Consider the following 16,694-nt stretch of genomic DNA (forward strand, 5'->3'; position numbering starts at 1 on the left):
GAGGAGTGAATCGTCACCCTGACTAGCTGAACAGGGAAGAGGGATCCTTGTTCCCTTATACTTTCATTTTGAGTTGCTTTTCACACTTCTCCGTTTCTCTGTCTTTCCTGCATTTGTACAAATTACATACTTCTACATGTGCAATGGAACCCAAATTAACAAGGGTTACGCTGTCTCATTACTGACAGTAGTTTTTGCATTTTCTGATCAAATTTACACTCAAGAAATAATTTACACCGGACACTTTGACCTGGAGTTTCCAATAGTGTCAAACTCACTTGCCTCAGGCTGCATTTTGCCATTAATCCCATCAGAAATGTTCAAGGTTTAGCTCGGTGTTCTGGAGGACAGTGTAGCAAATCCCAAGATAACATTATGAATTGGAAGATGTACTTCCTTTATTAAATACTGTAGGATGGTTCAATGAACATTAAAATGATGGTCTTCATTGCTTTTTAAGCTTGGCATAGAATAAAGCCTGTGAAAGGTTAGAAATTTTTACAGAGCTCTTTTTCATAGTTTGCTTAAAGAATTGTGGGATATCTAAAACTAGCCAATGAAGGAGAATTCATCATGAAGGAAACAAGGTCTTTAAAAACTGGTAGAAGGAGACGTAGAAGAACATATAACTCCCAAGGAAGGAATGGAGATCTGCAGGGAGAGCCATGAAATAAGAGAGACACAAGATGGTTCCTTCTTATGGGCAGTCCATCAACAAGAACTTTTCAGAAACTATAAAGTAACATTGATATTTTTAAAAACCAAACTACATAATCATAAAGTATTATCTGCTTAAGTAGTCTTTTAAAATTAACTTTCTTCTTGAAATGCCTGTGGTTCCCAGGGGAGTGAGTTTCTCCTTTATATTTATTTTACCTTACTATGGATGTGAACTTACAGTTGTGTAGCTACAATTCAGAATCATATATGGTATAGTCTCAGTAAGCAAGTTTATCTGTAGCTGCTGTATGAGGAAAATAAAAATTATTTTTAGAAAGAATGGCCTTATTTTTCCCTTTCACAGAGGTGTAACCACACTGTTTTCACAACAGTGACTTCTAATTTAGTAAATTCCACTGGTAGTTATGAGGTGGAAATCAGGCTTATAAAACTTAAAGAAATTGAAAACTTGAGGCCAAATAATCTAAACATAGAACATTATATTAATATTACATTAGTAAGAGATTTATAATAATAATGTCTAGTAGTGTTGGTAAGTTACAGTGAGATAAAACTGGTGTCATGGTTTAGAGAATCAAGAAACATGAATTAGCTACTAATTTCAAGTGTATAGGCTAGTGTATAGTAGCCTGCCAAACCCTCTCCAGTTACCTTCTATCACCTGTCTCAGAAAGATGAACACAAAGAGGCATCCTGATTTTCCACTTCTGTATGCTGGTGCTAGCTTAGTGCAAATCCAGGACAAGTTGCACATCTTAGGCTATATCTACAGCACCCATCATTGTACAGTAAATGGTTAGGTATCTTAGCTTTAAATGGAGCTAGTAGAAAATGCTTCCAAATGTACTACAGTTGGGGAGTTATCAACAGATTGCCTTTCCCTCTTTTTTTTTTTTTAAAGCCTATTATATGATTTAACTGAGAGCTGAAAGTTCACAACATTGCTCTAAACGATGGTTGGATTCATAAGATCAGGTTCAAACAGACTAAGTGTCCACACTCATATATTTATGGGAGCACCAAGATGCTCTTTTGGCTCTGGTACTGCAGAGCACATTTCTGGCTTATATGTCTATGAATGTGATTTTCCAGACATTGTGAAAAGTGATTTTCTTTGAAAACAAAAGGAGCTTATTTTCTGAAGAGAAAATATTTTAAAACCTCGATTGGAAATGAAAGCTTCAAAACACCTACCAGTTATGTGCAAAATATTCAATAATGAAAAGCCTAAATCTAAGCATAAATTTTTGATTGTATATGCAAATCATGTGTGATAGGAGCCTTCTATATGCTGTGGGAATGCTGTCAATGATGTGTTATGAGGTATTTATATCTTTCTGCATTGCACTGTCTAGGCAGAACTCAGGATAGCTTGTGTTTACTGAACTTTTTGTTTATTAACACAGACTTGCATTATAATTTTCCTATCCTCGGCAAAAATTGTATCACCAAAGTGCTTCTTCTGAACACTTCTGAACACCACTGCTTGTACCTTCAGTCTGGAGTTATTAAACAAATTAAGACTCAGCAGCTGTGTCCTGCTGGTTCAGCTCACTTGGTGTGTACAGGTCCCTTTTACATATTCAGAAATCCAGGAGTGTCTCAAATTTTTATTTATTCTCTCATAGCAGCATACAGTGCTCTAAAAGCAGGAACTTGGGCCTCACCATCATGCTAGGTGCTCTTGGTGAGGCTACAAAATGGGGTCAAAGTATCTGATTTACTTTATTTTTATGGCTAAAACAGTCAGAGATTCAGAAATTTTTACTGAAGCCACAAACCACACCCAAAACCAGAATGGTTGTGTCAATAGGTAATACATCTCAGAGAAAACAAAATATTTCCTTGTAATAACATACTTTTTAAGCAGACTGCAGGACAGTATTTGATTCTTAGAACAGACAGAATGACCGGCATCTCCCCTGGATGTCTGTTAAATGAGATACCCCTATACCTTTCTCCGAGAAAAACAGAAAACAGCTACTCAGGGAAAGTTTGACAAAAATGGAGGAAGCATCCCCTCTTCACCTGGATGATATATTTGGAACTGGCTACACTTTCCAGGGACCCAAATACAGCCTGATACATTGAACTACAGAGAAAACATACTGGTTACTTTTATTCTTTTCAATGTGACTTATGGGGGTTACGCAGGCTGTCTTTAAGAAAATCAATTCTCCATAAGACAGCCCAGTCTGTTAATATAGAAAAGACATTTCAGAGTTACTTCCACACGTTTAATTCCTTGCACAGAAATGCAGTCCTAGAAGGAAATCTAAAATGCAAATGTAAAAGATGGGCTGTCTAAAAGCTATGAAGAACTGAAGGAAAAAAAACCCACAACCTAATATTTTGAAGACATAATAAAATCCAGTCTACCTTCTCAGGGTTGTATAGGCTATAAATTCAACATATAGCAGAAACAATTGCTAGAGGGAAGAGGGGAAAAAAGAAAGTAAGAGGAAAGATCCAAGTAGTAGACAAACAATTTCAGTTCTGGCATTTCCTAGCTTTTTCATGCTTGATTTTACAACCTAGAAAATGTTTGGGATTTTTTTGTTTAAGTAGCTTTGTGTATAATTTATGAAAGCAGAAAATCCATTATGTGCCATCCTGCAATGTTTTTTTTTGTTTAAGTAGCTTTGTGTATAATTTATGAAAGCAGAAATTCCATTATGTGCCATCCTGCAACATGGTCCAGCCCATCAGCAAGGAAGACACCTTGAGATCCACCATGCAGATTTTGGCTGCCTAAGCTAACGCAGTAATTAACAGCAGTAATATGTATCAGCTCTGTGGGTAGACATGCAGTAACAGGTCAGTCACTTTATAAGTGGGTTTACAAACATTTGCTAACAGCAGGCGATTGGTAAGGTTTGGGAATCTTGGTTCTGGGTGGATGTCCTTAAAACAGGACTCCTTTGGTGTCTCTCTGGCCGGTTGCCATTCCTATCCATGGTGTTACAATGTAGTCCGACCTTCCTTGGTTACCAGGCCACTCGCCACTTCTTGACATTCTCATTTAGCACCAACCCCTCATCACCTTGAGAAATTAGAAGCAGACCTGTTAAAGGAAATTCAGGGAGAGTCTGCCTTTGACTGTAGACCAGGACTTGAGTGCCCATCTCTGAAGAAGTTTGAGCACTGACTTGTTAGCAGAGGCAGATGCGAAGGGATGGAAAAGGCTCAGTGAAGACAGAGTTTGGCTCTTTTAGCTGCTTAGTAGAACCATGTCGCTTCTCAGTATGCACATATGGACAGATTTCAATCCCCCAAGTCATAACTCAGTTCATTTAGATGTAATGTTGTAAGAACAACACAAAACACAACCACCTTTGACAAACAGATTTCCCTGACAAATTTCAAATCCCTTTTTTTAAATTAAAGAGAACACTGAAGCATTTCAAAGAAAACACCAAGAATTTCTTTGATATGAAGAAACGAAACAGTTTTAATGAAACATGAACTAGCTTCCCAGTATTTTTTACATAAAAGAATTGAAAGAATAGCATTTACTAAACCTTCCTCAGCATTTGGTTTCAAGGATGAAATTGCTGGGGTAGTTAGTTAGTTGTGGCTTATTCAACAATCACATGGTCTCCTTCCCACAGGACCACACACCCAACAAAAGCAGCTCTGCATCCTGATCCCCCTGGTCCTACACCCTCCCATTCACCAGAAGACCATGTTGGGCTGGGAGCAGCAGGAATGGGAGTCTGTCAGACAGGAAGGAGTAAGGAACAGCTCAGCCAGATGCATACCTGCTGGGGATGCCTCTCTGCCTGAAGCATTTTTAGCCATATACGTTCAGGACAGACGGTAGTTTTAAACATTGTGTGACGGGGCAGTATCATGAATTTTATCTCCAGAAATAATTAAATAATAACAATAAATATTAACATAGCTATGAAGTAATTCTCTTACATGCAAGCCATATGTATTAGAATCTCAGGTAGCCACAAAGTCACATTACTTTCTCCTTTATTCTAGATTTTCTCATATTTTTAATTCCTCAAATTCCTCATCATTCTAATAAGAACTGCACAGATCTTGGTTTCAGAAGCTATATTCATAAGCAATGCCTAAGTTAAGCTTGTACATATAACTCTGCAAGATTGAGTTAAATAATGATAATGGTTTTTGTGAGTATAAACCTACCACACCGTGAAACTGTGCTAATAGCATTGCAAACATAAATTATCAAATGAAATGATAATTTCCTCTTGGCGTGTAACTAATTGTTATGTGTTTCATTTGTGGTTTGGTGTTTTTTTTCTTTTCTTTCAGAACAACCATTTTTCTGACTTTATGGACAAAAAAACTGGTTATACAACAATCAGTATGTTGGCAACCCCAATTATGCAGGGTAAAGAGGTGCTTGCTGTTGTGATGGCACTCAACAAATTAAATGCCACTGAGTTCTCAAAAGAGGATGAAGAGGTAATAACCTCAAATGTCACACAACAGTACAGCTGTTAGTTCAACAAGTAGTTTGAGTGAATCTACCTCTTGATTTGATACCTTTGTCTTATTTTTGCTCTTTGTCATTTTTTAGGTATTTAAAAAATACCTCAATTTTATATCTTTGGTCCTAAGACATCATCATACGACATATCTCTACAATATTGAATCCCGAAGAAGTCAGGTATAGAAGAATTTGTTAATGATAATACTTTGTTTTTGTGTGAAACCATTAATATTCCCACTATTTTATATTCTTGCAAGCTTATTGAACTAAGAATAGCATCTATTTAATTTTTTTTAATTTGAAAATAGTAATGCACCTTATAATTTTATTCTGGAATGCCTAGGATTCCTATGTTTATGTTTTCTTACTGTTGTGAACATTTACCCTCTTTCTCTTTTGTTGTAAATAGATGCTTTTGTGGTCTGCCAACAAAGTATTTGAAGAGCTAACAGATATAGAACGGCAGTTTCACAAAGCACTGTATACTATTCGAATGTATTTGAATTGTGAAAGATACTCTGTTGGTCTGCTCGACATGACTAAAGAGAAGGTAACAATCATTTTGCCTACTTGCTAGAAATTTGCTAGTCCTAACTTTAAGTTATAAAATTCATCCTTCTAATTCACTTGTTCTGCATATTTCTAGTGCATGTCTCTCCAAGATACAAAGTACCATGCTTTCTAAGCCTCCGGGATAATTTATATAAAATCTAACCAAATTACAAAATATAAGCATGGCAAAGGATACAACCATGATGAACATAAAGGCTAATTGTGTAATTTTTCATATTAATAATTCCATGTGAGAAAGGGTAGAAGACAGAAGTGCAGGTCTGATTATTGTTTTATTAATACCTGCCTTCTAAAACAACAATTAAGCTGTACAACCATCCACAGGTAAGCTTCAGATTAACCTGCAATTTACTGGCAAACCTTTCTTGCCTGGAATATATTTAACAATGTTTTCTTAATATTGTCTGAAATGTGACCATAGTACAGCTATGGTGAAGGAAAAACACAACTGCTATCCACAGATGTCATGTTATCTATGAACACAGAACAGATTTTTTTTTGCTAAACCTTGTGTATCTTTTTCTCAGGAGTTCTATGATGAGTGGCCAATCCGGCTGGGGGAGGCAGAGCCTTACAAAGGCCCCAAGACGCCTGATGGACGAGTGAGGATATTAATTTTTCTTTTTATGAATCTTAATTTTGACATTGAGGTTGTACACGTCACCAACATGTTTTTCTCTTTTTATTTAGGAAGTCAACTTTTATAAGATTATTGACTATATTTTACATGGAAAAGAAGAAATCAAAGTAATTCCGTGAGTATTCATTGGCAGCCTGTGAATGTGTGGTAATTAGATATATTGCTGGGATAGAATAATAACATGTCTGTATTGTAGAAATAATTTAATCTCATTCGCTCTCTAAAGGTCACCTCCAGCAGATCACTGGTGTCTTGTCAGTGGATTGCCAACATATGTTGCTGAAAATGGATTCGTAAGTTCATAGCAAATGTAAAACCAAAAAGCTTTAGTTCATGCAGTTCTTCTGATTGAACAAAAAAAATCCAAAACCTCCCCACAACCAAAAACCTCTACAAAAATACTGTGCTGCTTCCAGTGTCATTGGTTCCCAGTGAAATCGTGTGAATCAGTAGTCTGAATGGAGACAAGCCTTCAGCAGAAACAGCCAAAACATCAGGAAAATTTTCCTCTGATTGTGGTGACATTGGAGGAATAATGTGTGCATCTGATGTCACTTTCCAGGTGTGCTAACTAAGTCTCACAACAAAATGTCAAAGTCAAAAACCATCATATACACGGTTTTAAAATTTTCTTTTTTTCTTATCTCTTCTTGCATAGACAATATACGTAATTCCAAGTTGTGATGTATGACAGTTATTAGTAATCCTATGGCATTTTTAATAGCAGTAAGGACAGGGCCCTTAGTTATTTCTTTCTATAAACCCCCATGCCATTTTAAACTGCAAGTGATTTTCTTGACCATTATGCTTATGTACTGTGAGAGATCATACATGAGGGACTTTGCTACAAGCACTCCAGAATGATGTCTGTTAGAATAACCACATGTAATTTAATAGGAACAGTTTTAATTTCTGTAGCTAACTAGGGTGCTCACTGTTGTCAGTTTAGAAAATAAATATGCCTTTTTAAAATATTAGGCCAAGTCTTGGTGCACATTATACTCCATTTAAACAATCTCTCCTTTTCTTTATGCTGCAGATTTGTAACATGATGAATGCACCAGCCGATGAATATTTCACATTTCAGGTAATTCCAGTAATGTTAATAATTATAGATATTGTAGAAAAATATGCTTTCCACCAATTAGTTATACAGTTGATTACATAAATAATTTCTCTTTTGTTTGTGACGCACGGGTCTTAGTGTTACATTGCCTGTATCAATATCTGTATTACTACTTTCAAAGAAATACACGACATTTCCTGTTCTTTGGCTTTCCTACAGAAGGGACCAGTGGATGAGACTGGATGGGTTATCAAAAATGTCCTGTCATTGCCTATTGTCAACAAAAAAGAAGAAATTGTGGGAGTTGCAACATTTTACAATAGGAAAGATGGAAAACCTTTTGATGAGTATGATGAACAGATCATTGAAGTAAGCTTAACAGGATTAGAGGCTTTAAGGACCCATATGATGTTAATAAAAATATTATTCTAAAAAGTAATTTTAAAATGTTTAAAAATTTTCAAATAGGCTATATTAACATCTGGCAAAATGTCTATCTTTACAGTTTCTTAAGAATCAGAAATTTTATTTCCTGCTATAAACCTGAAAATTTATGAGAGATCATTTACATTCCAAGAATGAACAAAAGTCAGATAAAATTTTATTTTTAATCATTTGACTTTTTAGTGATAGTCAGCATCTCCTAATTAGCAGTGGGTAAGCAAGTATGGCATGCTGCTTGCCAATGGATATCATGCCTGTGATCATGGGAGTTTCCAGAGCATTCATGATCACAAGTACTTAGGCAAGATAAGATGCTACACAGTGTACCCAAGTCCACTCAGCTACCTTAAGCTTCATAAGCCTCACGGTTCTGTATACAAAGTGGGAATATGGGCCCCTAATTACTAGGTTGAGACAAACAATGTCATTAAAAGCTGTGAGGTGCTAACAGAACCTGTTGATGGAAGGTAAAAGCCTCTAACAAGTAGGGTTACACATTGCTTTTCAAAGGGCACTACCAGAAACTGGAGTTTAAGAAAAGTAAGTTCAAATTGTCAGTTTAATTTTATTGTCATGGTGTCATGTCTGCTTTGCTTGTCTTTGTTCCAGACTCTTACACAGTTCCTGGGGTGGTCTGTTTTAAATACTGACACTTATGACAAAATGAACAAGCTTGAAAACAGAAAAGACATTGCTCAGGAAATGCTTATGTACCAGACAAAGGCCACCCCTTCTGAAGTTGAATCTATACTGGTAAGTTTTGCCCATAGTCATAAAATTAAAGTAGAAAATGTGCTACACAAAAACTGAATTTCGTACTCATTTTTGGTTTTAGAAATACAAGGAGAAATTAAACGTCAATAGTATAGAAGAATGTGATCAAAAGGATCTTATCAGGATTTTGGTAAGTCATTAAACTGAAAATTCTGGTGGCGTGTTTATATCAGATTGTAATGTGTTCTCACTATAGAAGAAGTTGTGTGTAACCAAATCCTGATTAATACAATTGATTTTAGCTATCAGTTCCACAAGCTAGGTGGAGTTGATCTAATCATACATCTTCAACTTCTTCAGTTCTTCTATGTACAGACCCCACTGTCACCTACAAGGAAATATTCTGTCCCAGATATGTGTCAACAGACTTGGATAGTCAGAGTTATATAGAAATGTTTATATGAATTAACATTTAATGTGTTTAACTTCTTTAAATATCCATGGTGACAGTGCTATGTATATAATTGAATTTATTTAATTTTGAAAATAAAGGAAGGGACATTAATGTAAGGTCACTTTCATTCTGAGTAAGAGAACACATGTAGGAGTGTGCAGTGGAACTAACCTACTTTCAGATTAATTTTCCTGCATTTTCTTAGGCAGAGAGGTCCAAAGACAGTGATCAGTGACTTCACAGTGATGAAACAGATTTGACCTAATCAGAGTTTTAAACTCTGCTACTACTAAACCAAAAATGAGTCACTTTCTCTTCCAGACTGTGCAGTCCTCTGGCTGCCTTAGTATTTCAGTCTAGAAAGGGAGTGCCTTTTTGGAGGAAAACTCCTGTTTGTGCCCACTTAGTGCACTTCATTTTTTCTTGTGGAGCAGTCCTGGAGCACATGCACTGGCTTACTTTATCTGAAACAAAACTCAAAGATGCACTCCAGGAAAACACTAAATGAACTGCCACTGTTAATGGATCAAAACAGAGCTAGGCTGAATTAAAAAAGGTCAAATACACACAAATTGGTTGACTTCCAGTGCCAGCCACTTCACATATTTCCTCCAATTACACCACATTTCCTAATGTAGACATAGTCACAGGGAAAAGATCTCATTGAACTATTTTTAGTTATGTGCATGTACATGCTGGAATGAAATGGTGTTAAGGTTTTACTGGCTCCCAGAAAACAGATGCTCACACAGCTTACAAGTGGTGAAACCACAGAACATTAACAGACCTTGTGTAGCTTCACATACCTTTTAAAGTAAATTTAATTTAGCTGCATGAAGAATTGCAAAAATTAATAGATAAACATTATAAAATCTCTCTACTAGTAGAGCAACAAGTGATTATTATGGAACAGGCTCCAAATGTAACAACATAATATTGGTATGAATTTTTAAATCTCCAAAAAGCAATTTAAGTGAGTTCTCTCAACATTGTGGAGTCACAAATTCAAAGGCCTAATACATTTTGCACTTCCAAGGCTACATGCAAATGCTTTATCCTATTATAAGACCTGGAATCCCAGATAGCTAATGGGATAAAGCAGGTGTTTCTAGATCTGATGATTCACAAAGTAATGGGTCTTAAAACACCACTGCTTCAGGTTTCCTTGTCCTTGACCTCAGATCAGAGTAAATATAAAGGAAAATCCCAGGCAGAAGGAAATACCTTTGCATGGAAGTTCAGCCTTATTTATTGAAATAGATGCATACATTCAGTCATTTTTTTTCCTTATCCGTAAAATGGAGATTATTTATAGGCTACTATGGAGGAAGGGAGTCATTATCATAATATAATCTATTTTTTATGTTGCATCAGATGTCCCTGAATTAATTCTTATTTGGAATGGGGCTCATTGTTTAAAATACAATACTGCTCTCCCTAGGCTTTGGGATATACAGATGAAAAGTGTTATAGAGCAGTTCACTCATATCGCTATTACCAGTTAGGCTATTCAATGTGAATCTATATAATGTATACAAAATAGGCAATTTAAAATTAATACAGGCTTCTTAACTTTTGTATCCTCTGCATTTTAGAATTCAGTATATGGTCTGTACCTGCCCTTCAGAGAGAGAAAAATCCCTGAGTGGCATCCAGACAGCTTCTAATGAAATTTAGTATGTGAGGAAAAGATTATGCACTTATACAGCTCACTGCTTCTGGAATGATCCCTCATTTAATCAGTAGTCAGGATTGTTCAGAAATTACTGTTCTAAACTATAGAAAGGCAATTACTAGGACAAAATCACCACCAACTACAGCACTAAAAAGTAAGCAACTCTAAGGGATTTTAAATAAGCCATAATAACCATGAATACTAAATGCTTTGTACATTTAAGCATCGTAACAATTTTTACTTTATGCATATACTGAGATCATTCAAGAGCCAAGCAGTCAGGAATCTACTGCAAGCAGACAAACAAGAACACAAATAAGATTTGTGAATTTTTACATCTGATCTTGTAGGATTTTCCAGTCCTCTCTCTGTGTGCCATATCAACCTTACAGGTTTGTCTATTAAGTGTATATAGACTATCACAGAAAAAGAGAGACTGTCACAGGAGACAAGGTAGGACAGACTAATTTTTAGAGTTGGTTGTAGAGCAGAAACAAACTACCAGCACTCCAGAGGTTAAAAAATGTACAGGAATCTTTGCTTGCCTATAGTCTCTCCAAGAGAAGACAAAGCTACGGGTAGGTAGGTAGGCATGCAAGCAAGACTTCTGTTATTAAAAAAAATGTTGTTGTTATACTTTACTGTAAAAAATGTTTTGTTCTAGACAGGTTGGTTTTGGTCACTATATTCATCACTGTTCATAAGATCCAAACCAGAAGAACAACACTTAACAAGAATAATTTTGTTTGTGAAAAAGATGAACTGCAGCCTTGAGACCAGGTTAAAAGTGGGAGAATCATAGGATTTTATGCCAAGAAGGAGAAATTCCAAGGCCTGAGATTTCTGAACTAAGGAACTGAGATGGTTACAACAGATTGTGTTGGAATTCAGAGTAGGAAGAAACACTGCCTGGCTAAGACTTTTACCTATCCTCTTTGAGAAGAAAGCCAGCAGCATCACGGTTTTATTTCATAACTTAATATGCATTAGTTTGCACTGAAACCTGAGGCCTTTGAAGATATAGCAAGCATACTGTCCATAGGCAACGTTTCTACTGAAGTCAGAAAAGAAAATAAAAAAGTTTTTCCAACTTCGTTCTTGCCAGAAAAACCCTTGTGTTTTTGACTTTTCCTAACAGAAGGAAGAATTACCTGATCCAAAAGATTTAGAACTGTATGAATTCCGCTTCAGTGACTTTCCCGTTACAGAGCACGGCCTGATAACATGTGGAATACGACTGTTCTTTGAGATAAATGTTGTTGAAAAGTTCAAAGTCCCAGCTGAGGTCTGATTTATTTTGTCTTGTTTATATTTATTTTAAGATAGAAGAAAAATAGCTGACTGTAGGTACTTTAATATAGAAGTAGGCAACACTAAAATATTAGTGGTATGGATAACAATCTTCCATTCTTAATTAAACATTTGCATATTTGTCATAAAGGCTTAAAACTAATTCTGAAATTGTGTGAGCTATGGAAGGAATTAAATCAACATCCATTTACATAAGAACAATTTTCTGGTTCCATGTTTAATTCAACGAAAAGCAATTATTTTCATAGAACTTGCACATTATTACAGGAATTTCATAGTATATTCCAGTAATTTTATAGGAATTCCATCATTTAGTTTCAATTAACAGCACAGCCTTAATCACTTTTGTTCATAATAGGTCCTTACAAGATGGATGTACACAGTCAGAAAGGGTTATCGAGATATCACTTACCATAACTGGCGACATGGATTCAATGTGGGACAAACAATGTTTACTCTGCTGATGGTAATGTTACTAATATTAACCTTACATTCATTATTTAGTTTTCCTTTCAATTCCAACTGGAAAATTCAGAATTGTCTGTTTTCTTTTACAGACAGGCAAAATAAAGAAATACTACACTGATCTAGAAGCCTTTGCCATGGTTGCTGCTGCTTTCTGCCATGACATTGATCACAGAGGGACCAATAACTTGTATCAGATGAAGTAAGTACAAATGCTCAAATATATGGAAATATAGTATTTTTAGTGGCAAATGAAAAAAACATACCAAAACTTGCAAAAATAGAAGGTATATATTCCATATTCCTCTGGCATGAATAAACATTTATCCTACAGAAAATTTCTGCCTCAGAGCATTTGTCATGACAGCTGAAACACAAAGACAAAATGCAAAAGCAGAATCTTAGAAGAATCTTTTAAGAGAGACTAAGCTCTACCATTGCTTGGATTGCAGCAGAGCCTCATGCACATGAGGCCACAAAGAAATGAGAAAAGTAAATTAAAATCCCTAACTGGATTACTTTTTTCAAGACAGGGCATAAGCACTTTTCTGGAGAGGGATTCAGGTTTCTCAGAATGTCACATGTACAAGAAGATTATAACCATAATTTTCTGAGTACAATTTCCCACCAACTGTATCTCCAGAATGATTCATCCTCCTCCTCTGACCCTGGATACACTCCTCCCAGGAGAGGCGTTTCAGCCTGCACGCTAGAGCAGTGACATGAGGGGATTTTCTGATTATTCTCAGGGATTCTCCAGGTGACGTAGGAGAGAGAATGACAGGCACTGATTCTTATTCAGCGGACTGTCTCTCATCCAAATAAGTTTAAGGGGGGTTTTAAATCTTCCTACTGTGGTCTTCCCTAGCTGAAAGCCCTCTATGTGAGGTCATACGCAGTAAAGCTATTTATAAAAGTTATCAGGCTTTACCATGACAGTCCTAATCACAAGTCAGAAAATACAGGTAGTATGTAGCAATCCGCCTTGGGTTATCTCAGGAACGCAGTTATTAGCCAGGGGAAGAAAAGAGGAAAATACATTTCCAAACATGCAGAACCACCTGGAGCCTATGTAGATAGGACGCTTCTCCCTTCCTCCCACTACCATAATCTGATGCAGAATTTCCTCTGCTTGAAGCTTAGCCCAATGTCAGAGGAATGCTTTGAGCTCTGTGATAAGACTGAACACAACTGAGCTGTCAGGACTTGCACAGTCCATAAAATAGTGATTTGGGGGGAGGGGAGGAGCCCGAGGGCATTAGAGGAATTAAACTGCATTATACTGTTACTTTAGATTTAACTTACAGTAAGTTAGAATCACAGGGGACATGGCCCACAGTCATTACAGACAGACATGAGTTCAAAAGCCGTGCCACAGAATAAATATTAAACGATGAATAAAGGCTACTTTTAAGGTACACAGAAGATGCATAGATTAAACAAACAGCAAAACTGAATGTGAAAGACAAAATAGAGGCAAGTTTTACAAAACACAGTTTTTGAGTTTTGAGGCATCTAACCACGCCTTTGACTTTAGTGGACACTGAACACACAGTGCTCTCCAATTTCCATCATTATGCAGTCACAAGAGTGAAGGCAAGCAAGTTTTTTTGTTTGTTTTTTTTTTTTTGCTCTGCATCATACCAATGGTTAAGATACATAGATGAAACTATTGAACATGCAGACCAGAAGCATTTTAATCCTAAAAATCTGAACGCTGAATCAAAACTATTGCCTCCAAAATACTATAAAGAATTGCTTCTTCTTTAACAGGTCAGCCGCTCCGCTGGCAAAACTTCATGGCTCTTCCATTTTAGAAAGGCATCACCTAGAGTACAGTAAAACTCTACTGCAAGATGAGGTATGTGTGCATGGACTTTCTGCTCACACTAATGACACAAAAGATCCAATTAAGTTATGATGTTCCAAATTTCACAGCATCTCATTCATTCCTCTAGGTCCAGATTAAGAAATTATGCTAAAATCTCGACGTTTAAGCCAAATTCTTATGCATTGTCCACTTTTAGAGAAACGTCAGTCATTTCACCATAAATAGACTCACTTAAGATAGAAAAGCTTTTCCTCTGGGCCTCACTCACACTCCTCAGGTCTTTTCTACTTTCACAAAACAGCTGATTTTGTTCTAGTTAAACTGCTGCCCATGGTTTGTGAAGTGTGAGTTCAGCTGCTGGCTCTGGCAGCTGAGGAGCAAAGGGATGGAGATGTTTATGGAGGGCCCCCTCACACCCAGGCCAGACCCCACAGACACCTTACTTTGCTAAGACAGAGAAGGCAGTATCATGAGGCTCTGCTGCAGCTCCCATTACTGATCTTCCTTGAATTAGGCAGACACCCTCAGCTGCCCTACCCCAGCAGGTGCAGAGGTGAGGTTCTCCACCACAGTCTCCTCAGGCTCAACAAAATGGCAGCAGTGTGGCCTGCGGGGCCCTGCTCCTCCAGTGGAGGTCAGCTCTCCTTCCCTCAGCAGCGCCTGGCTCTGTCCTGGCTACAAGGGAAGGGACTATTTACAACTATCTACTACATATTTTGCAGGGAAATAAGAAATTTAACAGGCAAGGCTTGAACACATGTGCCCCTTCCCTCCCACTTGTTCACAGCAACATGGCAGGCACCCATTTTCACCCTCATTTTTCATTTTCTAATCCCTGTGGTGGTGCTGTTTCCTGACCTCATGAGGCCACAGAATAAATCCTTACACTAACCAGTAGCACAATGATCATAAAATACCCAGATTTATGATTTAAAAAAAAACCCAACCAAACACCTTTACCTTTATTGATGGTGATATACTTTTTCAAATGTGAGATGCTGGGGATTAACCCCTGCTCTTTGCTGGAGCAGTTGTCAGGACCTCTGGAGGTTTTCAACAGCAGCATTGCTGTGCCCTGTGCTCTCACAGGTATTGTCCCCTCAGTTAAAGAAGGAAGGAAAACCAGGACACTTAGAAAAATGCTGAGTGTGATGCGCTCATTCCCTTTGCCTGAGGAAAAGGACATTGCACTTACTATGGTACATCCTGAATAGCACTGCAGGCAATTGTGCCAACCCAGGTTAACAGGAGGAAAAGGTCTCTATTGTGAAGCTTTAAAAAGTCTAGGAAAATTAGGTTTATGGAATGTGAACAGTAAAGACATTATGAAGAACTGCCATTTCTTTACTAATTATATGGCATTCAGGTGGTTTTCTTTAATTTATATATGACAATAGCAGGATTTAAAACTGTTTTGAGTCCCTGTGGATTTAGTTATTTGTGCAGCCTCTGGGGGCAGCATCTTAGATCCACCTACCATTCACACAGTTATTTAGCCATTTATTAGCCATGTATGAGGGCCATCTTTACCAATCAAATAATTTTTCATTTGTAGCATTATTTTAATTTAGGGGCTGTAGTTGGCCAATTTTGTTATGCTATTCTGTGAGACAACCTGTATAGTACAAACCAAAGACAGCGTTATAAAAGGAATTGAATTCATAAACTTTCCATCTTGCAGAGTTTAAACATCTTCCAGAACCTAAATAAGCGCCAGTTTGAAACCGTTCTACACTTATTTGAAGTTGCAATAATAGCAACTGACTTGGCTTTGTATTTCAAGTAAGTACTAAATTCTGTATAACTTCCTACTGAAAAAAAATGTCAATCCTATAGAATTTATAACCATAGTTTTTGGTTATTTATATGCAGAGTACAGAGCTGTATTTAAAACTGTTATTAAGTCTAATTCTTGTAAAAAAACCAAGACATTCTTAGATCCATTATAAGCTTTCAAATTAGAGAGCACAGAAACATACATAATACTTCGTATACATTTAGTAGGTCGTTCAAATATGCTTTTAGTTACAGAAAACATTGTATTTCAGAAGTGTGGATTCTGTAGCCTAATCCTAAGGTTGCATGCATGTGTTATTTAGTGTACCATACTACAAATACTCATGCTAAACAGGAGTATGCTTAAGACATGGAAATTCAGATGCTGGTTTAAAAACAAAACTACAGACGTCAACTGATCCCAGTGCTAAACATGCCAAAGGCTCCAAATATCAAATCATCCATCCTGTTCCTAAGTTACTGACTTCATGTGCTTTTATAATGGGTATTTTCCTTAAAAATATATGGAGCCTTTTGTTTTGGTACAGATGTCTTATGACTAGGACAATTTAAAGTCAGGAGACAGGAAACAATTC

At 36.8% G+C, this 16,694-nt stretch overlaps 1 protein-coding gene across 2 annotated transcripts in view; it reads left to right on the plus strand.

Moving 5' to 3' along the window:
* PDE6C (phosphodiesterase 6C, cGMP-specific, cone, alpha prime) overlaps positions 1-16,694 on the plus strand; it is a 32,713-nt gene that overhangs the window by 6,618 nt on the left and 9,401 nt on the right. For both annotated transcript variants that reach the window (XM_010564932.1, XM_010564933.1), the window contains 15 exons: positions 4,969-5,121; positions 5,237-5,326; positions 5,559-5,699; positions 6,250-6,324; positions 6,413-6,477; positions 6,589-6,655; positions 7,402-7,449; positions 7,648-7,797; positions 8,482-8,625; positions 8,708-8,776; positions 11,854-12,000; positions 12,385-12,492; positions 12,584-12,693; positions 14,265-14,352; positions 16,004-16,104. In XM_010564932.1, the coding sequence (XP_010563234.1) occupies positions 4,969-5,121; positions 5,237-5,326; positions 5,559-5,699; positions 6,250-6,324; positions 6,413-6,477; positions 6,589-6,655; positions 7,402-7,449; positions 7,648-7,797; positions 8,482-8,625; positions 8,708-8,776; positions 11,854-12,000; positions 12,385-12,492; positions 12,584-12,693; positions 14,265-14,352; positions 16,004-16,104 (1,556 nt within the window). The remainder of the gene's footprint in view (positions 1-4,968; positions 5,122-5,236; positions 5,327-5,558; positions 5,700-6,249; positions 6,325-6,412; positions 6,478-6,588; positions 6,656-7,401; positions 7,450-7,647; positions 7,798-8,481; positions 8,626-8,707; positions 8,777-11,853; positions 12,001-12,384; positions 12,493-12,583; positions 12,694-14,264; positions 14,353-16,003; positions 16,105-16,694) is intronic.

The sequence above is a fragment of the Haliaeetus leucocephalus genome, unplaced genomic scaffold (assembly GCF_000737465.1).
Source record: "Haliaeetus leucocephalus isolate CR32 unplaced genomic scaffold, Haliaeetus_leucocephalus-4.0 Scaffold184, whole genome shotgun sequence".
NCBI classification, from domain to species: domain Eukaryota; kingdom Metazoa; phylum Chordata; class Aves; order Accipitriformes; family Accipitridae; genus Haliaeetus; species Haliaeetus leucocephalus.